This window comes from Rhinolophus ferrumequinum, chromosome 3 (genome assembly GCF_004115265.2).
Source record: "Rhinolophus ferrumequinum isolate MPI-CBG mRhiFer1 chromosome 3, mRhiFer1_v1.p, whole genome shotgun sequence".
Lineage (NCBI taxonomy): Eukaryota > Metazoa > Chordata > Mammalia > Chiroptera > Rhinolophidae > Rhinolophus > Rhinolophus ferrumequinum.
Window position 1 is genome coordinate 35941648 of NC_046286.1, and position 26873 is coordinate 35968520.

Genomic DNA, 26873 nt, shown 5'->3' on the forward strand with positions numbered 1-26873 from the left:
TTAACGTTTCTGCATTTTACCCTTTGCCAACCTCTCACAAAGCCTGTCTCCAGGGTACAAGCCCTTGAGAGCAATGTGATCCTTACTTCATATAAGGAAAGAACATAAAAACCTATGCCTAAGATAAAAAGACAATAAAGTGAGTGCATACCTGAAATTCCCACTTCTGATTCACTTCCTTGGCTAAAATGAAATGTTTGATTGAGTTTTGGTTTTCTTTGGTTTTTTTTACGAGAACATTAATTTCTTTATTTAAAAATTTATTTCATTAAGAGTTTGAAGACTACACACATTTAAATCAACTCTTAAGACTCTACCCTTGTAGAAAAATAACAACAACAACAAACTAATTCCTTACTTATTCTAAAACTGATGCTCCTCTTTTTATAAATTCTTACCTAGGGGTTGACTAATACTTTTTATGATCACCTTCAGCTTAACTATTTCAATATAGTACAATCATCCTTTGGTATCTCTGGGAATTAATTCCAGGACCCCCGGCAGTACCAAAATCCACAGATGCTCAAGTCCCTTACATAAAATGACAATATTTACATATAACCTATGCCCAAATTCTTGTATACTTTAAATCATCTCTTGATTACTTATACCTAGTTCAATGTAAATGCTATGTAAATAGTTGATATACCGTATTGGGTAGAGATCAACTTTCTGGAATTTTTTTCTATTATTTTTGATCCATGGTTGGTTGAATCTGCAGATGCAAAACCCGCAGATAAGGAGGCCTAATTGTATATACTTTCTATCTTTCTACATTTTAAAATTAAAGTTCTTTTCATAAAAAGGAAAAGATTGTTTAGCTAGAGCAATTATTTTATAACCCCAATATATAGTTGTTCTGTTTAAATATCAAATCCATGAAATAAAAAGTCTGGATTTTAATCACAATTACATTAAATTTGTGTTTATTATTTTTACATTGTGGAACAAAAATTTCACTTTGGAACCTAGGAGAAGAAAATTCTGTCTATGGGAGAAAAGCTAAGTTAAATAAATGTAATTTTAAAAAATAATAGAAGTAAAAGATGGCAGACTTGCTTTTAGGACAACATTATTATTGATTGACATTTAGTATGAACTTAATTAGCCTGTTACAGTGAAAACCCTCGATTTAAAATTGTATTACTAGATAGCTTTGTGAATAGGGTTAGCATGTTCCCGCCTCAAGCATGAGCCAGTGAAATCTGTGACTAATACAGCCACTTGGCTGCCCTGCTACATTGGTCTTGCCTGTGAGACAGACAGATGATGACTCCTCCGTGAGAGCGTGTGGGCTCTAGTGATGGTCACAGCCAGTGTCCACAAACGCTTCGTATCCTGACTGCCCAAATTTGTATTAAGTCACTATCTTTGAACAAAAACATGAATCAAGATCTCACTGATTATCTTGGCAACAATTTGTGTTGTATTCTCCCATTTAGTCCTGTTTCAAGATGACCACATGATGTTCTCTGATGCCTTGACATCTTATTTTGTTTTTAGCAATAAAATGCACTATTATATCCTGTCAGTAGCATATTCTTTCAATGTAACTTTTCCAATGTTTCAATTTGACCAAGGAATTTAACAATTTAGACTCGCTGAGAAAAAAAACGAACAGATTATTTTTAAAATGCTATTTCAATCTTAACACAAGGTACCAAGAAAAATAAAAATGTGTTACTTACTGTGGCTGATTTCCTCTCCCCTTTAAGTAGTTTTCCAAGAATTTCATAACCATCAGTTGTAATATTTCCAGCTTCTTTGATGTCTTTTTCTATAATTTCATAGCAGTCGATGTAAATCTTAACACTTTTTGAGGTCACAACAATATGAACCTACAAAGATCACATGTTTCCATTATAAATTTTCTACCACCAAAAAATTGTCTGACTTCTGCATATTTCAGATCACGGGTTTTTAAATGTATTATTTAAGCTATTCTCATCCCAAATCTAGAGTTTTAGACTAAAAATCCAAGATCAAGCTGCAAAATGTTCGTGACATTTATTAGCAATTTCCAATCAAATGACCCACTTAACCTCTCTGGGTCTCAGTTTTCTTCATCCACATGTACATGCCTAATTTCTTATTCCATGTACTCTTACTGAGATGTCCAGAAATAAGTAGTAGATGAGAGAACTCTGTAAACTATTAAGAGCTAATTCAAATCAAAGTTAATAAATCATTAATATATTATTATAGTCAGTACAAAGGAGCCTCAAATGTCTTCCACTGATTTTGCTAAATTAAATATTAATTCATTTCCTAATTTCAGTCAAAAGAACCTGCACATCATATAGATACCTAACATAGTTAAGAACTAGCGTATATCTTCTATAGAGACTCAGAAAACTAAATTTCTAGTTATCTTCAGTGGGTATGGAAGGAAAAACGAAGCAGTCTTTTTGAGTAATTTACTCAAATGTAAGTTTAATAGGTGTATCAAGGAGCCAAAAAAGTCCGTATGAATTTTGCCAGATTCAACATTGGATAAGGAGTGGTTGAAGCTAATATTTGTCAAATTAGAATTTGCTTTCCCAATAAAGTATTTATTTTATCACCCTTCACCATGAACGTGTATAAACTATTAAGTGGATATGCTATAATAATTAAAGATCTTTGTTTTTCCTTCACTGTTCTTTTGCTTCTCACTAATGTGTACATTGCAGCCTCTTTGAGCTCCGTGAGAAGAGTTCCTGGCTATCCTTAGCAAGAATCTGATTAATGAATAAGAAACACATTCCGGAAAGAAACCAAGATTCTCAGGAATAGAATCAGCAAGAAGTACAGCTAACCCTACTCAAATGCAGAAAGTTCTTCCATTTTCATTTGAGAATCAGAGTGAACTAGAAATATTTGTCTTCTATGGATGGGGTCTAACTTTCTTAGTGCCATCTTGGAGAAATTTTAGATCACTTGTGCAATAAGTGATGTTCCTCCTTTAACTTAATCAATAAAGAAATATCATTAAAAAGTCCATTGCTATCCTACATTGTTCTCTTCATTTCTAGTGTTCCAAATTTCATTATTTTTATTTGTCAATTCATTATCTTTTAAAAACCTGATAGAAAGTCTTTATTATCCTTGGATGTTGACATACAAAAAATTAAGATCAACAAAAATAGACAATACCCTCAGAATGCATCCTAGAACTTTTAATAAGATTTTTCAGAGAATTCATAAGTGTGTTCATGTGAAAATTAATCTCATAAACAATTATTTTGGTAGATAATGATAAGTTTTAGACTGGCATGTTTGTAACTTTATAATAAACAAGCAAGCTTACTGGTCTCTATAAAATAATACTATCAATTAAAATACAATCCACAAAAATTAAGCTTTTAAAACAAAATCATGTAAGGGTTCACAATAAATGGTAGGTAGAAAAAATAGGCATACAATATTGTATATGCTACATAACTCAAATTTTGAACAGATATTAGCATTCAAAGTAAATCAAAATGTTAAAAATAGTTATCTCTTGATTAGTAAAATTATTGTTTTATTTTAAATTTTCTTATTTGGATTAATGAAATTCTCTAAGATTTTGTTTTTAATTTAGTTTTTCTAGATTATTATATATTTTTTTCAATTATAATTGACACTCAATATTATATTAGTCTCAGGTATAGAGTATAGTGGTTAGACATTTGTATAAATTACAAAGTGATCCCCCCAATAAATTTAGTACCTTCTTGAAACTATAAATAGTTATTACAATATTACTGACTATATTCCTTATGTTACAAAATAGTCATGAGGATGTAAATATTTTGTTTTTCAAAAGACATAGCCTATGTTTCTACCAATTTCACATGACATTTGAATAAATAATAAAATAAGTTAATTTAAAGTTTTGTCATATTCTTTTTTCTATAAATAACCAGATAACCTTATTTTTTTACCTTATGGAAACTTCCATAAAATAATGTCTTCACTTCTTCTGTGTCAAATGCAACAGTCTGCACCTCACCTCTTGTATCCTTGTTAAAGAATGATAATGTCTTGCTAGAAGCTGTAATCAACAAATAGTTGCTATTAAATCATATGCATGGTATATTTTATATTGAAAGTATTAACATATAATTCTTGTTGGAGAGGTTTCTAAAAAATACAATAATTTCAATTGAGATAAAATGTAATTAGAATATTTACTAATATGTTATATTTTTAAAATTTTAAACATAAAAGCATATATCAAGTAAATACATATGTATATATGTATGTATATACGTATATATATTTAGAAGGCTCTTAAAGAGAAAAAAGAAGGAAATAGAAAACACGATAAAAAATATGTATGTTTGTGCCTTAAAATAAGATAAAAATCCTTACGGTCTGCTATGACTCCAACTTGTGGTTTGTAGTCTCTGTCTGTAATTTGCCAAATTGCAAAAGGGTCACTGGGAGTTTCCGGGAGAAGTCTGAATAATAATATAATCGTGTATGATGGAGGGAGTCCATTTGGGTGTAGATCTCTGTTGGTTAATACAAAATAAGTAAATTAATTACTTAATAAGGATTTCTCACAAGAAATGGAGAATATTTTAAATCTTTGGACCAGAATCTCATTATGGGCAGTATTGGAAGTCATTTATAATAATCTGCTTACATAAAAGAAAGGAAAAATTCATGAAAAACATCAAAAGAACACTAAAGGCCAATTACGTAAGTAGTAATAGAATATTTATAATCTGATAAAGTCACAAAGTCTGGAAAATTGCCAAATGACCTTTTATCCTAATGTTAATAACTAATGTTTTCTAGACACATAAATGATTATAAAACTATATAATAACTTTAGAGTGATAAACGTTATATCTATGGATCTAATTTAAAGAAAATAAATCTTACTAAATATATTTAATTTCCAATGTCAGGGTATGAGATCATAAATAAGATGGTTTTAATTTCTCCCTCTGTATCTCTAATAGTTTTTACACTTCCAAATTCCTCCCTTGAAATAAAATAAATCAAATAATCTCCAGAAGCTCACATGTTCCCAAAAATAAAACCAGTAATAAATGTTAAGGGCATGTACATGTGCAAACGTTTAGTGGTGATAAAGGGATATGATTCAATTAAAAGGAAATGTTTCTTGGCTCTAAGGCTGTAAGACAAAAAAATGTGGTTCCATGTGTTCTTCCAGATTTGAGTCAATTATTCAGGGAGAATCTTTGAAGCAGAATTGATGGTTTTCTGTCTGAGACCACTTAATAAAACTTTATCTGAAGGTAGGAAAAAGGCCCTGATAATCAACTCTTAGGAGTTATTTGTTCACGAATTTTGACAGATGGCACAGAATTTCTCTTGAGATTTCACGTCCTTGTACCATGCCACTGGTACTTCTGGAATGTAATGCTGCCTTGTTTCTTAAAACATATGTTCTGGGCAAGCTGCTGTGATGTCTTCTTCATGTTAAAAAACACTACTATCTTCGTAATATACCATGTTAAAAATAATATCTTCTCCATATTAATTCATGTCTAACCTTGTCCATTTTTCTCTTTCTTTCTCAATGAGTACTTATGAAAAAAATAATTGCATTTATGCTTCTTTCAGCCATAAATTCTGACTCTTGAGCAGACTATAGGCTGCTGTTAGTTAAAATGTAGGTATCATATCTTGAGACAAGTGAGAGTTAAACACTGGGTATTAAGGTTCACTGAGAAACCTAAAACTGAGAACCAACGTGGTTAACCATAAAAGAGTTAGGAACTTACAATGTGGTCAAACTACAACAATATGATCTCTGCGTCCTTAAAAGAAATTCATTTTTGCTTTAGTCTGAATTTTCCGTCAGCTTTCCCGAAGCATTTCAAATTGCAGACAGCATTTTCTGACCCTGTCCTAAGTTACTGAAAGCTTTATTTCTTCTTGTTCTTTTCTCTCCACAAGTTGCCAAACACATATTTCTCAAGACTAAAATGTTTTCATTCTAATGAATAAGAAGTACATGTTTTGGTTATCATACCAGGTGCAAACTTTCATGAAGTAAAACAATGATATCTACAGCTATCCAACAGATTGCCAGAGCAATCTAACCACTGCCTGTCTGAACAAGGACAAGCAAAACTGCTGCGGTCTTTCATCTTCTGGAGGTCTGAAACACTGAAAAGAATGCTGCTCTCATTTTGCACTTATTTCATCCAGTCCTCTGCACCAGGGCGGAGAAATGTTCAAAATAACAAGCTGCCTTCCTGTGCAAACAACCTCCCTTAGAAAAAGTATAATTACGTTCTTAGCCTTAAATTCAAAAGGGTCAGTAGCCATAATGTTGCAGAATCAGTTGAGATTCTTAGTTCTGAAAAGGCCAAGGCTTGAGTCCTAGTCTCATGTGTGACCTGATGGAAGATACTTAATCCAACTATATTGAAGGAAATTAAGCTAGGCCATACACAAGGAATCTTCTGACAATTCTAAAATTCTAGGAGTCTGAGAAGGCAGCAAAGATTCTGAGAGCCTCAGAACAGTCTGGCTCATTATAAGAAAAAGAAGCTTTTGTTGGTACACTCACACTGTGGGCTGATTTACAAAGGCGTTCTTCTGAAGCCTGTACGATGCGTAGCTGGGAAAAGACCCTGACTCCAAAGAGACTCCTTGTACAGATGCAAAATTCTTTTCTGTCAGGTTGTATGCTTCAAGCATCTTAAAACCTACATCAGAAAAGAAAAGAAAATGTTGAAACTCGGTTATTTAAATTATTTTATTGTTTAAATACTGAAATAAATTAGCCCAAGGGTATAAATGCTTACCTGGTGAGGTGTAGCCATCCAAATAAATGAGAGGACAACCTATAATATACAATGTTCTTTAAGTATGATTCACCAACATGATATGCAAACATTGTACATGTACAGAAAGCAGCATTGTATGTATATCAAGTAATGAAATTGTTCATACATTTATAAAAACTTCTTGCATGTAGGAGAAATTAAACTATTGACCACTATAAACAGTGTTTTCTGAACATTCTCCAGCCCAATTGGAATTTTACCATATTCTGAAGAACAATGAAAAAGAATTAAAGTGAAAAAAAATTCAGATGTTCTTTAATAAAGAACTTTTCACCCAGGGAATTTTAGATTTATGTAAAAGCAGGAGGAGTCTGTCCCTAGTCAACCCTCTTTTCTACCAAGCCCCTGAGCCTTAGGCTACCTACCAAACTTCATGTAACAGTGACAGTCAGTGACAGTGTACAAAAGTTTTCACCATGGGTGCCCTAAAGCCCAGGATACCAGAGAGTGGCTCTCAGGACCAGCTGGGATGGAAGGAACTACAACTGTAGTTCCCTACCCACTTTCACCAGTGCTGAGCTTTTAGGTCAGTTTTCAGAGTAAACCACTAACATTTGTCTACTACTGCCAACTCTCACCAGAGTTCTGAGTTAATATAATGTTTAAAAGGTGAAAATATAACACTTGTAAAGCATAGCCATGCTTAGGATCGGGAGTCTAGACTAGCCACATAACTGTCTCCCAAATTTAATACCCCAAGAATCAATGCTAAAGGATGGGGAAATGGATAAATTGACAAATAACCAATCTTTTGTCCTTCACTGTATTTTAAAAGTTGAACTTGAGATCTTGTTATAATAAGAAAAATTTACACCCCAAAAAAATGAGAACCAATGAATTTCTATGGAGCACACATGCACAAGTCAGTTTTTTTATTGCTCCCTGAAGCACAGATGTTGACAGAACAAATACCAATTGATTACTAATAGGGAAAACCTTCATCTCACAGAAATGTTTCTATAAATGCATTCCTAAACTGAAGATTAATTTACTCCAATGTCACAGGCATCAGGATGGTGGGAAAAGGACATACTGAAACACTTTATTTCCATACAAGGAATATATTACATCTTTAACAAGGCTAAAAATGGACTTCTGACAAGCACACACTTAGCATGATCTCAATAGGAACAATGATTCATCAGGTTCTCAAGTGATTTCCCAGGATCTATTTATGCACAGACTTGATCCCATAAGGAGAGGGAATGACCTACTAAGTTTTTTTTTTTCACAACAAGTAAGACTGTAGATCCATGTGGATCATGACTTACTTGACGTGGCAGTTTCACAAACAAATGTAATGAGGTTGTCCTCGATCTTCTCGAAAGATTCAAAGTCATCCACAATAAACACGTGCCGCTCACTGGGTTTGCTGGCTATGTTGGCAAGCTCGTTGTACTCAACATCAGCTACACCAACGACGAAGACGCTGAACCCTGCAGAGCAGCGTCACAGAATGAATTCCACAACACAGGCCTTCTTCTGTCTTTCACTGTTTAAACAACTCAAAATGAAATCTTGTCAGCAATGATGCCGCATTTTCTCGGCATATACAGCAAGTCCTTTTAATTGACGTAAACTCTCTTTCATGAATCTGTACTTTTTCCAGGTCTTCCTACTCTCTGGCTTATAAAATTCAGTTAATTGGATTTGCTAGAATAAAATCCTAACAATTCAAACATTTTAATAGCAGAAAGACTTAGTTAACATGGTGCACATTTCCCGACAGAGAGCCACAGTCCTAATATACCCATGAATTCCGCATCTCTCTTAGGCACCATTTACATTTTAGGCTGATGTGACTCAGAAACCAAGAATGGGCTCATTTTAAAATTTGATCCTGATTTTCTCAACAAACTCAGGCTCAAAGGCAGCATTTTGCTCACTTTTAAAATGGAATCTACAACTCCTACTGGCAATAAACTTTCATTTATTTAGGTTAATACAAATAAAGTTTTCACTCCAAAAGCTTAATTTGACTGTAAAAAAATAAACTGTATAAGGAATTAGTTATATATAAATATGGTAACGTGAGGAGTAAGCATTCATAATCCCAAACTTAAGTCAGCTAGGAGCACAAAATACACAGAAATCTGCTCAAAGTACATAACATAATGGCAATGATTTATACAAAGATCAGTGCAATTCCCTGGAACAAAGTACTCTGCAATACTACAATAGATAATGCATAGCATAGAATTCTCCCTAGAACATGTACACCTTGGACCTTAGCTGGGCGTGGGGGGTGGGGAGTAATGCAAGTACTGAAAAGACCTAGTTTCATGCCCAATAATCCTAAATAACTAATCCAGAGGACAGTGTTGCCTGCAGCTTTCAGGATGTTTGGTGGCCAAGATGTCCCCTAGAGACGTCTCACTGAGGCCTGGCTACTCCTCCTTTGCAGTGTACCTTCCAGTAGTCTGCTTAGGGCCTGCGTCTGCAAGGCTCTGCTCAAGTAGAAGTCTATGTCTCTCCTTACATAGGAACCAGCATCAAGACTCACTGCTGCTATGGCAGGAAGCCAGCTCTGGGGTCATCCATCATTGCATTCTGTGGCCTTCCAGCCACCGAGGGGAAATTTAGTTTGCTCTTTGACAGCCCCTGGGTCACATCTCATACAAAGACTACACCATAGTATTTTTGAGCAATTACCAACCATTCCGTAATTAAATATAAACTAACATTACGAGGGTAGAGAGTAGAGATTATAGAGGAACAAGAAAGTAAAATCAGTAATTTGGGGTGTTTTGCAATCATTCCTGAACATTTAAAACTGTTAAAATAATGAGTACAATCACTAGACATCAAATTCATGCTTGGGCTTACCTGACTGCTGGATGACAAAAGCTGCCTTCTTGACCTCATCCTGTGACCGGCCATCTGTGACCACAACCAGCACCTTGGGGACATTCTTCCTCATGCCACTCTCCCAGGTCAAGACCTTTTCCTTGATAAATGTGAGAGCCTTACCTATAGAATATGGAATAGTTTAGTATCACCTCAGTGCAAATTATCCAAATGCTGTTAGTCATACCCAACTGATAAGAATTTGAATATTAGAGTGAGATGGTACACTCAGTTCTACCACTCCAAATGCTTGGGAGAGTGAAGGTCTGCGTGTACTCCGATTAACTGTACCTGTTCTTGTGTTTCCTCCTCTGTACCTAATATTCTGGAGGGCCCCAAGGGCTAGGGCCTTGTCATTGTACGTGTTCAGCTTGAACTCAGACTTGACCTCATCGCTGTACTGCACAAATGAGACCTGAAAGAAAATGTGGTTTGGCAGTGAAGGCAAGTCATCTCTTTTCATATTTCAATTTTTCCATCAGTCCTCTAGCTGCAGAATGGGAAAAAGAAGCATCTCAGACCTGACAGAATAGTATAAGCTCTTTATAGCTAGTATCATAACACTGACTAAATTAAGTTCTCATTAAAGTCTCTAATTTCTAATCTTTAATGAAATTGACAATAATTGATATTAAAATGTAAATACATGGTACGCATATGGTACCATTCTCTAGGATATAGGAAGGGATAGGTAAAACTGGGGAACAGTGAGTTTCCAGAATTAGAAATGAGAACACACCATCTTGAACTCAAATGTTGACTAAACATTTGGTTCTCAGTCAATTGCTCCTTCTCACCAACTGCATCCATTCTTTATGGTAATATAAAAATGTCGCGTGTGTGATAATCAGCACTCATCACAGATTTAGTGGTAGTGTGATTTAGTGGAAACAGTACAGACTTTGTAGTCAAGATTAATTGGACTGAAATCTGAGCTCTGCCAATTAATAGCCTTGTGACATTGGGCAATTTCCCAATACCGTGTTTCCCATGAAAATAAGACCTAGCCGGACAATCAGCTCTAATGCGTCTTTTGGAGCAAAAATTAATATAAGACTCTGTCTTATATTATATTATGTTAGATAAGACCGGGTCTTATTTTACATAATACAAGACAGAGTCTTATATTAATTTTTTCTCCAAAAGACGCATTAGAGCTGATTGTCCGGCTAGGTCTTATTTTCATGGGAAACAGTATTTCTGGGCTTTGGTCTCCTCATCAGTAAAATGTAGATAACTATACTTACTTTCTAGGATTGTTTTAAGGACTAGTAATCATTTATACAAAGTAGCTGGCTCATCTACGTTAATAAAATACGACAGCAATTTTTATTTTTTAATAGACATCTTAAATTTCTAAAAGGATGAAAACATGACTTAGTTGTAGACATTAAATTGAGAATATAACTAGCCTGACTTTTTACTCTTTTTGGGTTAGAACAACATCCACAAGGTGATTTGGGGTTTTGAAATTTAGTATATTCCATAAAGCACTCTTCCATAAAAGAAGATATGTGATTTGTTTATGAAATTATTTGTGATTTATGTCAAAATCTCTTATTTTCATAATGTGTCTAAGATGCCACAGTGAAAAAGTACAAGCTGCCAAAATAAAGAAAATTCACCAAAAGGAATGGGGAAGGAACAAAGAGAATTCAAAAGAATACTAACACAATACAGTCTTGCCTTAAGGAGTCAATGGTTTAGACAAAAGAGAATTGCACAAATGATGACAATATACAGTGATACTTGCTGTAACAGTAATACAGACAAAAATCCTTCAGGAGCAAGGAATGCCTAAAGCCATCAAGGAAACCTCTCTAGAAAGCTGGGATTGGAAGTGGGCCTTCAAGGTTGCAGAAGGCAAGAAATAGCTAATAATAACTAATCAGGGTCTTGGAGGGGTCTAGGAAGACCCCCTGAAAATAGTTTCAAGCGACTGGACCTGAGTGCTCAGTTCACCCGTACATTGAGATTAGTGGAGGAGACTCTCAGTTTTATAGATAGTTACGGCTAAATGATGAAGTCTTTTTGAGGCCCCTCATAGGAAGATAAACTTCTCTAAGTTCCTACTGTAATAAAACAAATTCTTTTGGAGTAATTCCACAAGATCGTTGGTAGTTATTTTAGGGAAACAAATGAAATACCCTTTGAGTCAATAATGGCCGTTCTTCTGGTCAAGGTAATACCTGCAATGCCATGACAGAGAGGCCAGCAGGGGTCCACACACCCACCCCAGTCACCATTCATCACTGAATCCTCTGACTGAACAGAGTGAAACATTCGCAATGCATTTAATTGCCAGAACATTAGATGACCTTAGATGGAAATGTACCATTGTCAGAGTTTTAAGCTGGAAGTAGGCATCAGAATCCCCTAATTCTCCAACAGGAATATCTTCTAGCCAAAGAGAGTACTGAGAGGAATATTTAGTCTTCTGTTTATTTATCAGTGCTGCCAACTCCTTCCCAAAAATACATGTGTAATGAAAATAGCAAATAAGAGTCAAAACGTAATTTGTACTGAAAAGTCTTTCTACGTAAAAAGAGGAGTTTGAAGGAAACAGCAAGACATGACAAGTGAACAGCCACTGATGAAACGACACTCACCTGAATTCCAGCAGGATTGACTTCATCAAAGGCTCCCACAGTATTGAAGATAAACTTTACAACTTTGTTAAAATTATCATCCCCGATACTCCAGGAAGCATCAGTCAAGAATACAATATCTGCCTTGGCCCCTTTGCATACTAGGAAGAAAAACAAACAAAAACAGAGGAAGCCCCAAATCTCATGATTTCCTTCATTCAAGTAAAATTACCTAACTGAGAAATGCAGTCCAACACCTTGCTACCCAAATTGTGGTTCAGCAGCATAGTATCCCCTTTTAGAAATGCAGAATCCTGGGCCCTACCCCAGAGTTCCTAAATCAGAATCAGCAGTAACAAGATGCCCAGTTGATTCCTATGAGCAATAAAGTGTGAGAGTCACCAGTCTAACTGGTCCTCAATTTTCGCTCTGGAATTACTTCATCTGCTTAGTTCTATATGTAAATGTATGCTCTTTCCTCATGGAACTTTCTGAGTAGCTTCAAATGATAAATGGGGAGGAAATCAAACGTAAAGCAATGACATTCAGAACTTAAGAACAGCTATCAGTGGATTTGGAGATGTTGTATATAATTATCAAATATTTGGTGCAAAAAAGGTGTCTTTTCATTTTAAATTAGGCCAATTAGGAATCCTACGGGGGGGAACAAAGGGATTGAATAAAATCAGTATCTTTAATTTGAATCTTCAAACTGGGAGGCTGAAAAAATCCTGCAAAGAAATCTGTAACAAGATTTTAGTATATAAAAACTTATCATGTGGAAGGTACAACACCAGGTGTGAACCAGATTGTAAAGTGTGGACTTTGCGTGATAATGATATATCAATATAGGCTCGCGGGTTGTAACAGATGTGCCACTCTAGTGGGGGATGTTAACACTGGGGGAAGCTGTGCATGTGACGGTGTGGGATATATATGGAAACACTGTAATTTCTCCTCAATTTTGGTATGGAACTAAAACTGTTCTAAAAAATAAAGTCTATTAAAAAAAAAAAAACATATTTTTAAGCCAAGATTATTTGCTACATTTCTTTCAACAGTCTAATTTTTAAAAACCCTTTATTATTTTACTCTGTAATAATATACTTTTAATTTTTCGCAGCCATCTAAGATAAAAGAAAAATACTTTTAAAATCTGAAATGCTTTTAGTTACACACTGGAAACAGAATGTGGGAAAAGAACAAACCAGTAGTTAATTAGATTAAACTTAATTTGATAAGACACAGAGAATTGCCCCAAATTACTGAGAGACCAGCCTTAATAACCCAGTATGTCTTTTCACCAGTTCACTGCAAGTGACAATTATTCTCCAACTTCAGCAAATAGAAGTATTTTAGTTTTGTGTAATTGAGGGCACTTCTCAGGCCAGAAGCCAAGAATTCCAAAGCCAAAGGCCCAGGGGCTAGCTAGCTTGCAGATACAGCCAAAAAGGTTCATAGCGCCTACTGATGCCAGCAGCCCACAGAAAGAAATGCCCACCAGGGACTGTGTAAGGTATCACTTTACATTAATCCGCAAAATTGAGGAAACAGAGTTCCAACCAAAGAGCTAGAGTAGTTTATGACTGACTTTATTCACACCAAATTGTGCCTGGTATGGGAAGAAGGACAAATTACTGGCAATCTTTTCTTTTAACCTAAAAACTCTTCAACAAGAATAATACATCAGAAATGTTCTATATCAATTGTAAATGCTGTATAAACTTCATAAGTAAGAGAAGGCTATAAATCCCTCTCAGCTGAATGTATTGTCGAATCAGCTGTACTTACCATCCCGGGCGGGTGGAATCGTGGGAGGAGGAGGAGGTGTGGGTGGCTCTGTAGGGGCTTCTGTTGGTTTTAGGGCTAGAATTAAAAAATCATAATTAGAAAAACACAACATGTGCACATTTCATATTACAGAAAGTAAATTTTAAGAGTGATTCAAATCCTTAATAACAAATAAAGTCTCATTGGCAGAGACGTACTGGGAATTCTATTTTATCCAACTTTGGTATCATTGCAAGTCATTCAACATTGACTACAACTGCATAAAGCAAAACCAAGATTCAGAAGGTGAACATAAGGCCTTCAGATAAGGTCAAATGCGTAAAAGTCACTAATATCGATGCATATCACCTTCTCAGCTAGAGCCACATCGCTCTCCTTTAGCCCTTTCCTTAAGATAACACCAACTCTGTAACAGGGGCAACATGGATTTGCTACAGATTAAGATCCTGAACCAGCCACAGACTCCAACCTTCAAGAACCAGACATCATTACATCATTACTGCTGCCCCTAGGGAGAAGTGCCTCCACAGGAGCCACTGAGGTCTCCCATACCCAGACCATTCTACTCTGAAGCCTTACAGACTTTCCAGATTCCTCAAAACTTACTGGTATGTTCTTTGACAGGGACACCTGGTCCCTCAAGGTTTGGTGTCTGCACAAAAACAGTGATGTCATAATCAGTGTCTGGTGTAAGGCCAGTGAAGCAGTGACTGGTTTCTGATCCACGCACTGTGATTTCTTGTCCTCTGGTTCCTGAGTATGACAACAAAGGAAAACAAAACTTCGGTTGTATTTAAAGACATTTTTATACATAATTTTATAAACAAAATGGCATGTTCTTTATTGAAGTTTAAAATGTTGCTGCTATATACTCCAGTTTTTTTTTGGGGGGGGTTGTTTGTTTTTTGTTTGTTTGTTTGTTTGTTTTGCACACGTACCATCTGCAGGGCTTAGTTTTAGCCTGTAGGAGGTAGCTGCCCGATGAGGTGACCATCTAACACAGAATGTATCCCACCCAACCTGGTAAGTTTTCAGATCTGTCACATTTAAATACACTACAAAACAAAGAAAGAAAGATATAGATTTACTTTGTAAATAAAGGCCCAAAAAAAGCATACTTTTAATCATAACACAATTTTAAAACTTCCACTATGGCTGGAAAAAAAAGTCTAAAATCTTGCTATGTTTCCTTATAAGAAATATACATTAAACATACATGAAAATGGATACAGCCAAAACAGAACTCCCTTTCTATCACTGATTTTCAAGGAAAAACAATTCCACATAGTCCCTCTCAACACTACAAATGTCAATGACGTCTCATGGAAAATAATAAAAAATTTTTCTGAAGGGCTATCTTCTAAGCCCTTAAAGCATTACTAAAGTACTTTGTGACAACAAACTCTATCTGGGCTGAATCAGTAATTATAGCACTTCCATAAAAACTTTCAATTAAATCAACATATTTAGATAATATATGCTTTAATATCAAATGTCAAGAAAAACTATATAGCATCCCAACATTAATTTTATAGATCATTCATGAATGAGATTGTAATTCCTATAATTTTTATCTTTCAAAATTCAAAATATAATATTTCATGTGGACTAAACATACCTCATCATATACATTTTTGTATTCTCAATTATATTACTTATGTATTTATTTAGCTGGACACAAAAGGGCAACCTACTTAATGTTGAGAAAACATGCATATATTAAGAAGACATAAAATTAGAACAGGCTAACCTGGTACTTTGTACTACACTTTTTCTTACAACTATGCAAAAATACATAACTCACATGTAGTGCCTTGATCCGTCAGGGGGACACTGAGTCCAGAATCATACTGAGCATAAACATTCACGTCATAGGTGGTGCTGGGATTGAGATTGTGCAATGTGTATGATGTCACTTCTCCAACAAAGACTTCCATGGGCTCACTGGAACCTTCAATAGCAATCACAAAAATACACAGAAATACGCTATCACTAGTCTCAAATTTTTCTTAAAGTGAAATGCCTTTAACTTATACTCAAATGATAGTATGAACACCATTAATTCCAAAGACCCTTATGCACTTGCTCACTGTAGCACATGCTGCATTATGCAGTGAATACGAAACTGTAATCAGAGACTGGGTTTTTTACCCTCTGGTTCTCAAGGCATAGCATAGTATCTAGAATGTAGCAGGTGTATGATCAATGTTTCTTTAATGACTAAATCAATCATATATTCAACTACCGTACATTCTCAAACCCCTTCTCTAAGCCCCACTTTGCCAGCACAGTGCTCTGCACATAGTAGGTGCTCAATTAAAATTTTTAAATGTGTTGTAGAGATTATATAAGAACATCTATCTTAGTGACTAAAGGTCCTCAGTTACCAACACCTCCTCTTCCTTCAATTTTGTCTCCATTTCTTACACAGGCTCATCTTTCCTTTCTCTTGCCCTCTCTCCTTTATTTTTTTCTAGGAGAAACTTCTAGGAAATTTCAGAAAGTTCACACCCTTCCTTCATGGGTCCATGGCAGATACCCTAGTACACTTGGTACAGAGTATTTTTCATCCATTTTGCCAAGCATATAGACAGAACATAGAAACAAAGATAGCAAATAATTTAATCAAGGTGATATCCATTTAGGTGCAAATATCAATGAGAAGTTGAAAGTAAGCCTCTTATGAATAAACTAAAATGCTTATGCCCAAAATGGTATAATAGCTTGACATAATGGGAAAAACACAGACTTTTACATTGGCTAAATATGCATTATTTCATAATCATAATAACACATAGGATGTCTAAACACAAACACCTTGGGTGTGTGCAATTTTATGGATCAGGTCAAACTTTTTAGTCATGCAAATTAATGATAATGTCATCTACACCCACAGTAACAACGATACTTCAGACCACTGATTTAAAATGATATTTCCAGAACATTACCTCTGGTCAGAGAGGACTTGATGTGATAACTGAACTATCAGGACAATCTAATCACGGGGGTGCAACAAAGCAACCCTTGTATGCAAATAACTCTCCAACGCATTTCCATGATGATAAAGGTACTTCCTTACCGACTGGCTTATACACAATTTTATATCCAAGAACTGGAGAGGGTGAAGGATCCCAGGATACCCTGAATCGTGTATACCATTCATCAGAGATGTGTATGTTCTGAGGGGGAAGTAGTCCCACTGCAAATAAATATTGGCAAACATTACTGACCTTTCATTGACACACAGGAAAAGCACAGAACTTGATGAGTATGATTATAAGTGTTGAAAGTGCAACCCCATGAAAAATATCTATTAATATCCCATAATTTCCTTATCCGGGAAACAAAAGGTGTTAAAATGTTCAATAGAAAACTTAGCACTTTTCCAAATTCAAACTGCAACTCAAGTGGACTCAGGAACTGGTGATTTCCAGAGATGGTTATGTTATATGACGCCGAATTACAGAAACTAGGAAATCTCATACCACTTTTAGACTGTTTACAGATTGTAACAGCCAACAAGCAATTGAGAGACTATCTAGTCCAACTACCTTATCATATAAATAAGATAGGATTTGCCCAAGACCACACAGCCAGCTGGTGACGGAAACAATGTTTTTTCCCAACACCATTCTGCTCTCCACCCATACAACCAAGAATAAATCCTCAAGCCTCCACAGGTACTGCCTCCAACTCCACACCCTGAAAATCAGTGCTATTAAGTAGCATGTTAAGTAGTTGCTGAGTTAGAATTTGTACTATTACCCAAATAAGGAATTCAACTTGAAAATTTGTTTCATAAGAGAAACTAAAAATGGCTTTGGGCCTTCCTCGAAAATTCAATATTTAGGAAAGATTTTTGTATATACTTTGATAAGTACAAAATTCTGAAATATGCCATTTCCCCAGAAAAGTACAAAAATATATTCTAAAACCTAAAGGAAAGTAAAAAGTGGGAAGTTGTGAAATTAAATCATCTTGATTTTAAATTAAAATCACTCAGCTGAGTCTCCATTGACTGAGTCCTATAGACAATAGGTGCCAGTAAATATAGACATTCCTGGCCTTGAGAGACAGAGCTGAAACAACTCTAGTCCTGCTTTTCTCTTAAAAGCTTTGAATGCTACCTCTCCCAAATTCTGTACTGTTGTCAAGATCATTTAAGCACAACAAGAGTTTGGGCAACCGAATATAGTAAGGATCCTGAAATCATTAGTTAAGTGGATTTTTGCTGAATAAAGTGGAAAAGAGGAATGCCAATATTTACCTGTAACAGAAACCAGATCTATCGCCTAGCATCCCTTTATGCTAAAGCAGTGGCTCTCAACCTTGGATTAGAACATCAGCAGGTCCAGGCCACACCTCAGACCAGTTACATCAGTATATCAGCGGGTGGCACCCAGGCATAGCAATTTTTAAAGCTTCTCCTGTGATTTCAATGAGCAACCAAACTGGAGAACCTTTGCCCTAAACCATGAGAAATTGCCACCAATGTAGGCTTGAAAGGGCGGTCTGAAAACTGGCAATTCTTCATAAATTACTTGGTACAACAACAAAAAATATTTTTTTAAAAAGCTACATTTGTAAAGACAGAAGATAAATGCTAATCATCTTTTTTTATTTATGACTTAAGTTTCTATCGTGACGGAGTTGTTTTTGCTGATACTAAATTGACTGAGTTATTAGCAACAACCTTAGCTGATACCACACAAACTAAAGTATCATTCATAGAATAAGCAATGGTTTTTCCAAATGAGAAATAAATGACCTCAAGCAAAGCAAAATATGCAGATTTTTGTCTCCTTTTTCTTCTTTTAGTGGACCTTTTGAAAAGACGAATTCTGTTTTCGTATCATTTTGATGAAATTAAATGTCTAAGACAAATGTTAATGCAGTACTAATGTGGTATTTGAGATGCATTGGTAAAGGCCAAATTTAAAGGTTATAAAAGGGATAAGACATTTACCAGTTCTTCCATTTCCTGTTAGATGGCTGCCATCTCCATCTTCGTAAACAGCAATAACAGTAATTTTATATGGAGTATCAGATTGCAGGGGCTGCAGTATTACATTGTTTCTTCTGCCTGGGACTGTGGTCTGTTGGGGAAGTTAAATTATAAATTTACTATGGGCTAGAGGACTTCCAGATCAAAAGACAATATTGTTGTATGTATTCCCATAAACAGCATATTTTCTTCGTATTTTCTTTTTTGTTGCACAATGTTCATTGCAAAGCAAACCGTCTACACTGCCTGTGTGCAGTGTGGGAAAATGGTTTTAGAGTCAGACAGATCTGGGCTCAAATCCCAGATTAGCCATTTCCCAGACTGGTGATTTAGCATCTCTGAAGGAAAGTGTGAGGTTGAAAGGCAATAGCACGTACAACACCTCGGTATGTATTACTGAGTACCACAGTGCTCGGTAGTATGTTCCCTTCATCTCTCATTGGTACATGTTACATTTTTCTGTATTCCTTCAACAAGTATGTACCAAGTACCCACTGCGAGCCAGGCATGGTACTAGCTACTGGGAATACATTGGTGAGGGTTTCTGCCCTCAAGAGTATCAGTTTGGCTGATACTAATTAGGTGGAAAAGATGAAAAAGAAGAAATGGAAAATACATTTAACTACCTCCATGAAGAGTAAATGAATCAGATAGATTTCTAAAACTCTCTTTCAATCCTAAACTTTACTTCTATAAACAGTGTGAATCACTTACGCCAGTGATTTCCAAAGTTAGAGTCCCTTGATTACAAATGGTGAATTAGGGGAAGAAATTATATCTTTACTGTTTTCAGAAAGTGAAGGGAAAATGCATGTTTGTACATGGGAAGGCTGAACAAACACTAAAGCATGAGCTTTGCTTTGGCAAACTAAGTGTGGCAATTTGGCTTATCTCTTTTTGATCAGAAACACTAAGTGGCAGTTGCATGTGTTTCTGATTAATAAAATGGGGGCTTGAATTAAAGCTTAATATATCAAGTTCAAGTAGATTAAATATTTTATAACTTACGGATAATGGAAAGAAAATGATCAAAGAGGACGTATGTGGCAAAATGGTTGCAAACCAGGCCTAACTGCTTTACAATCAACATTTTGTGTAATCTTCCACTAAACTATCACATCAATTAATCACTAAACTTTAAAGAAAGGGCTGAGTTTTTCCATCCATAACAAATGGATATGCATAGTAAAAGCTATGAAAAAGCTACATGAAAACTTGAATCTGGTTCTAAAGAGACAAAACATGACACTTAAAAAGTTTGAAGCTAATATTAGAGTATGTATATTCCAAAAACAATGTGTACTGAAAAATGTTAAATTTAGAGAAAAGAGAGATCAATTAGCACTGGCGTATTTAAGGAAGACCTTGTAAACAAAATAGATTTAAAGAAAGGGTAAGATTTAAATAGTCACAGCATTTGAACATGAATTTAGGTAGCTCAGAATAATTGGTATCATGTTTCACTAGACTTAATTCCTATGGTGTAATTAGATGATTAGAAATATGCATTTCATGGGATAAGGTAGTTTTATATTTGTCTTTGGAATAGAAATGAGCCCCAAAGACACTGATTCTCTGTAGTATGGAATCTCTGTGGTGTGGAAACCATAGGAGGCACATTCCAGCGGTCCCAATATCATGTCAGAGGAAGTCATAGAGAAGGTAACTTTCACACAGGAGTCAAGGACTCAGCTCTAATCCCATCTCCCTCTTCGAGAAGAAAGCTTAATTTCACCCTCCAACCAGGTTGGAAATTATAAAATGCTCAAATAAATGAGAATGAGACTCACATATTCATCAATTGGGTCACCAACAGTGGGAGAATAAATGATCCTGTACTGCTGAACTGGCCCATCGGCATGATCCCAGGCCACAGAGAGGCTGTTGGTTGTCTCCCCAAAGACTCTCAGATTTCTCGGTCCACTTCGTGGTACTAAATAAATAAAATACAATAGAGTTATTTGCCTGCCTGTGAGCATGACAGATATGGGGGTGGACGGAGGGGTATAAAAGAATTTTACTTGGGTCCGATTAAGGAAGTGACTTGCCGGTGTTTCACCATTCATTAGGTTGCTTACTCCTTATGATAAAATACACACCTTTTAAGGTTTTAATGTGAAAACATAACGAGTAGAAAGTGCTCCATTTCAGAGCTACAGTTACACGCTGAACTTCCAGGGGCATAAAGCTAGGTTTGAAACTAAATGTACAAATAAGGAAAGAAAGGGATTATTTTAACCACTTCCTGTTTAATGAAAAATAGAGGCCAAGCCCTCACGTTTTCAAAGTACCCATTTGGTGAGAAGATTCATTGAAGGGCAGAAAAAGGAGGGACAAAATCCCTCCTTAACTTAGGTCCTCGATGAGAAAATGACCAAATGAAGAGCACTCAGCACAAAAGGCAGTCATGGATCCAAAGTCTTAGCCTGGAGTGTGAATGTGGGGGAGCCCAGACAGAAAGAACCACATGCCCTGGCCTCCCCATCCCTGCACAAAGATGGAGAAAGCTCTCACCACCTCTCACTCAACACCCACCTCACCCTCGTCACTCACTCAGAGAAGCCCTGCCAATTCAGTTACAAGGGAAGGGGGTGGAGAAAGGATTTCTGCCTCACGCGTTCGGCCCTGCGTGGGGCTGGGATTCCCCTCTCCATCTGAGTAAAGAGCCACGATGTTCACGGAATAGGGTGTGTCTGGAATCAGCCGCTCCAGGTGCACCGTACGGGTATTTCCTGGCACCACAATCTGGAGGGGAGGAAATGCCAAATTCTGTCTGCTGACAACCCAAATGCTTACCAAGTCTTTTATTAGTCAGCATAATAACTTTGATAATAAAAGGCTGAGCCCAGACATGCCAGAAGCCAACTACTGTGCTTCATCATGAGATATGCCCAGCCCACACCATTAGATGCAATTTATCCTCAGAAACTTCCTCTCCAAAAAAAAAGTTAGTTCACACTTGACCTTAGTAGCTTCAATTATCTCACATTTATGTTTATTGTAAAGATTCTCAAATATAACATCCAGGGCTCCTGGTAGTTATCCAAAGAACATCCTGAATATTAAATACACATAGAAGAGACTTCTACAATGATGGTGGAGAGGTTTTTGTATTAAAATAGAGAGAAATTTTATGCAATGGATAAGGGCAACGTTGTCTGAATATGTCCTACCATACAAAGGGACGTGCAAATCAATATTCTTACAGAACACACATATTGTTCATCATTTTTCTTTGTTCATCACCACTGTTCATTTTTATGAAGACTTGTAAATAAGGTTAGTCTATAAATTTACTTTTCTTTAGGTGTTCTGATACTGTCCTTATTCAAATTAGTAATTTCTGATTACTAAATTACTGATCTACTTACAAAACAGAATAGTACTATGAATTGAAGATAAATTGGGCTATTTCTGAAAGCCAGTGAAGGGATATTCTAAGACAGTTTCATAATAAAGACATTTGTACTTTATAACAAAAGCCCATATTAACAAGGTTTAGCAATAATTTGCATTTATTACTGGGGTTTTTAACTCATATCGGCTAATTTGCATTTCCCCAAATTCAATTTTGCTGACTAATCTTATAGTTAATAACACCTGTCTTAATTCATCAAAAGCAATCATTTAATCATTATACTCTGGCATGTTTGCGGTTTGCATTTTCACAGGCTCCCCAACATGACATAAACATGAGCTTACATTTATCAGGAAATGAAGTTTCTGAGACTCGGTGCCACACCAACAACTGGCTTATTGTTCTGGGCCAGCAGCCATGGCAGGAGGCACAGCAGAATCTATGCAATTCAATTGCTGAGCTCTAAGATGACAAAATTACTTACAGATTCCGAGGGTCTCGTGCCAGCCACAGGAGAATACACAATGCGATACTGCTGCACAGGCCCAGGCGCAGGGTCCCAGCGAACATCTAGGCTGTTTGGCGTCGGATTGTACACTTGGATGTCTCTTGCCAGTCCTCTCACCACTGAGGAAGGAAAAGCCAACGCATATTTCTTAAGACTGTTTACACATGTTAGTTTTTGCTATCACTTCTTCAGAACTTACACTCTGTAAAAGGGTAAAATACTGTCCTCCTTAAGCTTCTAATTATCTACATACAAAAGCAGATTTAAAGTCTCCAAGTCCACATTTACTCAATGTTAGCCAATTATAGCCTTTGTCTGTATGGAAACAAAGTTATTGCCAATAAAAACAAGCTAGTAAAAGTAGTAATATAGTGGGCCATAAAGGGACAACAGATAAGAGATAAAATAAACTGGAAAAGAAGGTACAGTTTTCCAACATAGGTAATGGGGAGATAGAGAGGAGGAATTTTATAATGTCTGCCTTCTAAGTAAAAGTAGCTATGAGCCCATCTAATTCAGTCAGCCAGTTTCAATCATTCATTCTTTCATTCACTCGTTCTTCATTCAACATATAGCTACTGAATGTCTTCTCTGATTAAAATTAAAAGCAAAAGGAGGGAGAAATGAGATCCTCAGTTCTCAATTAACTGCCCCAATAAGGACTTTGAAAAACAAATTAAATCCACATATTAACTCCAAACTCCAGTTTAGCCAATAACATCTTCTTTCCAGGCCACTAATCTTTTAGCAAAAGAAGCCATCCATAGATGCTTCTGTTTAGCCATCAGCAAGTATATTTCTAAAGCCAAAGAAATATTTATAAGTATGCACAAAAGCCTTTAAGCAGTACTACAAAAAACAGTAAAACCACTGTAAACTGGTTTTCAAGATGTTAACGGCAAATGAAAGCAGAGAGATTTTTAATGCCAAAAAGCACTTCTTTAGAAACCAGAGAAATGTGCAATCAAGCAAAGTGATGAACAAATTTCCACAATTCACACTATAAAAGCCCATTACGAATGCAAGATTGGGAAAAAAAAAAGCCCATTATACAACACTGTTTCCCACAAATGTATAAAGCATGAAGCAAAGCTCAGTGAATTTTTGTTAGTGAAAGAGAATAACCAAAGTGGCATACTAATGATTGTATATACACATTTATAAATCTTAAAATTATCATTTCAGAAGACAAATGTCATTATAATTTTTTTTTTATCTCCTATTCTAAAATAGTAACAGTTGATGATGTTTGGGAGGTGAATTATGGCTAATTGTATGCTTTTATTCTATCATTCTGAATTTTCCAAATTTTCTTTAATGGGTCTGTATGACCTTTATAATGAAAAGCAAAAATTTTAATGAAAAAATCAGATTTTTCTGCCTTCTTACTTACATGTCCTTGCAGTATCTGATGTGCGTCCTCCATCACCATCAGTATAAACAGGAACTACTGTAACAGTGTATGGGGTGTCTGGCTGCAGATTCCTAAGAATGGCATAATTGGTATTCCCAGGGATTGGCACCTAAAGATTTAATAAAATATAAAGTACTTGATTTGAAAAACGTGTAAAAGAAATAATACTTCAAACAATAAAATACTCAAAATACTAACTTAAGACCAAGTCAAGAAGCAAGCGCTATAATACTGGAATCTAATGATGTGCCCCCATATGAACGGGTACAAGGTTATAATGACTTCTCTAAACCGCTACACTCACCCTAGGCTTCTCCTTTAGAACTTCCTGGAATGGTTACTTCCCCCAGCCCTAACCCTCCTCAATCCCCTTATCACACAGACACTAAGGTTCCAATCTATTACCCACTGTCAAGTTCAATTAAATGAATATGAACTTCTTCGGTGCTAAAATAAATTGGTTAACTCCTTTAGCTCCACTTTTAAATTATTTCACTATGTTTAACCAAACATTCATTTTTCACTACAGGAAATAGTTACCAGTTCCTCTGGACCACCTGTTGTTTGTGTGTAGAAGAGCTTGTACTGACGAGGATTTCCATCTGCATGGTCCCAGCGAACATTCAAGGTACTGGTAGAAGGGTCATACACTCTTAGGTTCTTCACAGTATTCAGAGGCTCTGGAATGCACAGAAATCACATCACAGTGTGATCTTAAGCAAGCACACACGAAACACAGGCTCACTGATATCTCCCAGGAATCCTGGAATGTAGCAGGCACCCCATAATGGGTACCCAACAAATATTTATTAAAGTAGTGAATAAATGAAAGAATGTCTGTGGTAATCTGGTACACGTCTCATTTCTCCACGAGATACTTTGGCCCCAGAGCTTTTTTTTATCCTAAAAAGTAATAAATGTCTTTCTCCACAGAGACAGTTAAGTAACTCTAAGCAAGGATATTAAAAACAATTAATATCATTTTTAAATGCATTTTAAAAGATTAGCAAAACTCTGAGTCACTGTGTTTCCAGATAAGGACGTGATGCTGTTCCAATGGTAATTATTAAAGAAGCTACAGGAGCCTGGGTTCACTTACTGGTCTTGCCTCTTCCGGTCATCCGACCTCCTTCACCGTCAGGATACAGGGAGGATACAGTGATTGTGTAAGGAGTGTCTGGCTTCAGTTTCTGCAGGACCACACTGTTCTGTCGTCCCCCTATTGTGGTCTTGAGTAAAACAGGAATAAGTGTTAACCTTGTTCTCTCCATCTCACTATTAGAAAAAGCTCTTTCGGCAAGGAAGCCATTTGAGATCCTTGCCAAGGTCTGGAAACACGTACTGCAGTGAAGGTTTAAAAGCTATCTATCTTATGTTATCATTTTAAATGTAAATTATGCACCTTGAATCACAAAAAGGACTCTAAGCTTTAAGCTGGTGACCTCAAAAAACTATTTCCACTTGCTCGCCTCCAGCACTGCCAAATTTCATCCATAAGACATTTCACAGATCTCTTCCCAAAAAGGCATTAATCATAAGGGAGCTACAAAGGAACTTGAAGATAGCAAAGGAACTTCTTACTTTTTTACAGATGTTTTTCATTTGCTTTAGAAACACATTAAAATGATTCAGCAAAAGATCTAAAGCTTTTGGTGTTTCCCCCAAACACTGCCACTCTAACAGTATTAGCTGTGTAAACTACGTGACCAGACCTTTTGCCAGGACACAATCAGACAGGGGTTCCCAGCCATCTCCATGATCCCAGCCTTGTGGTACGATGCTTTTTAAATTTCTTCTAATTACAGAGTTTTAAGTACTGTATTCATTGCTTAAGGTCATCTAGCTATCTTGTTGAAAGAAAATTTGTATGATTTGTTAACAGCTTACCAAATTCAGATGTTTCTCCCACACTAATTAAAATCGCATGAAAAAGGCTTGCTGCCCACAGTGAGTACACATGTGGATGGCTGGGTGCACGAGCACAGTCCAGATGTTTCCCACTTCACACCCATCCTCTCAAGCAGCCTCAGTTCCAGGGAAAATCTCAGCCAACCACTGTAGCCATTCTCAGTGTCAGCAAATTGAACTACAGTGGCTAATTTTAATAAATTTAAAATTTGAGGTTATGAAAGAAAAGTATCAGTTTGATACTTAGCAAATCCGAAAGTAGCCACTTAATAGAATTAGCCTTATGAGTAAGCAGAGGGACGTCCGCCTACTTCTGTCCAGAGCTCCAAGATAATTCTGACATCAGTGATTCATTACTTTATTTCTGGACTAGCATTGAAATGCAAAGATCCCTAAGAATAACAAACCTAAAGGGATTATCAACTCATACTTTCCAGAGGATAATTTTATGAGACTCCATCTAATTACAACAAATAGTTGAGAAACAATAAGAGATTCAGGACAGCAGTTGGAGGATCAATATCACGGTGAAGTTTAGCCTGTTTTGTAGTTTTACCTAAATCTGGCCTGGCACAGACAAAAAGATCTACTCCTGACATTAAAATCTCAATCCATTAAATGTGTCTTGTCTTATTTTACATAGAAGCCAGTTGA

The 26873-nt window shown here is 36.1% G+C and overlaps 1 protein-coding gene across 1 annotated transcript in view; it reads right to left on the reverse strand.

Moving 5' to 3' along the window:
• COL12A1 (collagen type XII alpha 1 chain) overlaps window positions 1–26873 on the reverse strand; it is a 112153-nt gene that overhangs the window by 21706 nt on the left and 63574 nt on the right. Inside the window, 21 exon segments of the mRNA XM_033100041.1 lie at window positions 1689–1838; window positions 3909–4018; window positions 4339–4481; window positions 6521–6659; window positions 6759–6797; window positions 8072–8236; window positions 9627–9770; window positions 9939–10062; window positions 12257–12396; window positions 14027–14101; window positions 14633–14779; window positions 14965–15081; window positions 15831–15977; window positions 17106–17225; window positions 18993–19122; window positions 20822–20964; window positions 21647–21776; window positions 22874–23016; window positions 24291–24420; window positions 24852–24991; window positions 25411–25540. Of these exon segments, the coding sequence (XP_032955932.1) occupies window positions 1689–1838; window positions 3909–4018; window positions 4339–4481; window positions 6521–6659; window positions 6759–6797; window positions 8072–8236; window positions 9627–9770; window positions 9939–10062; window positions 12257–12396; window positions 14027–14101; window positions 14633–14779; window positions 14965–15081; window positions 15831–15977; window positions 17106–17225; window positions 18993–19122; window positions 20822–20964; window positions 21647–21776; window positions 22874–23016; window positions 24291–24420; window positions 24852–24991; window positions 25411–25540 (2706 nt within the window).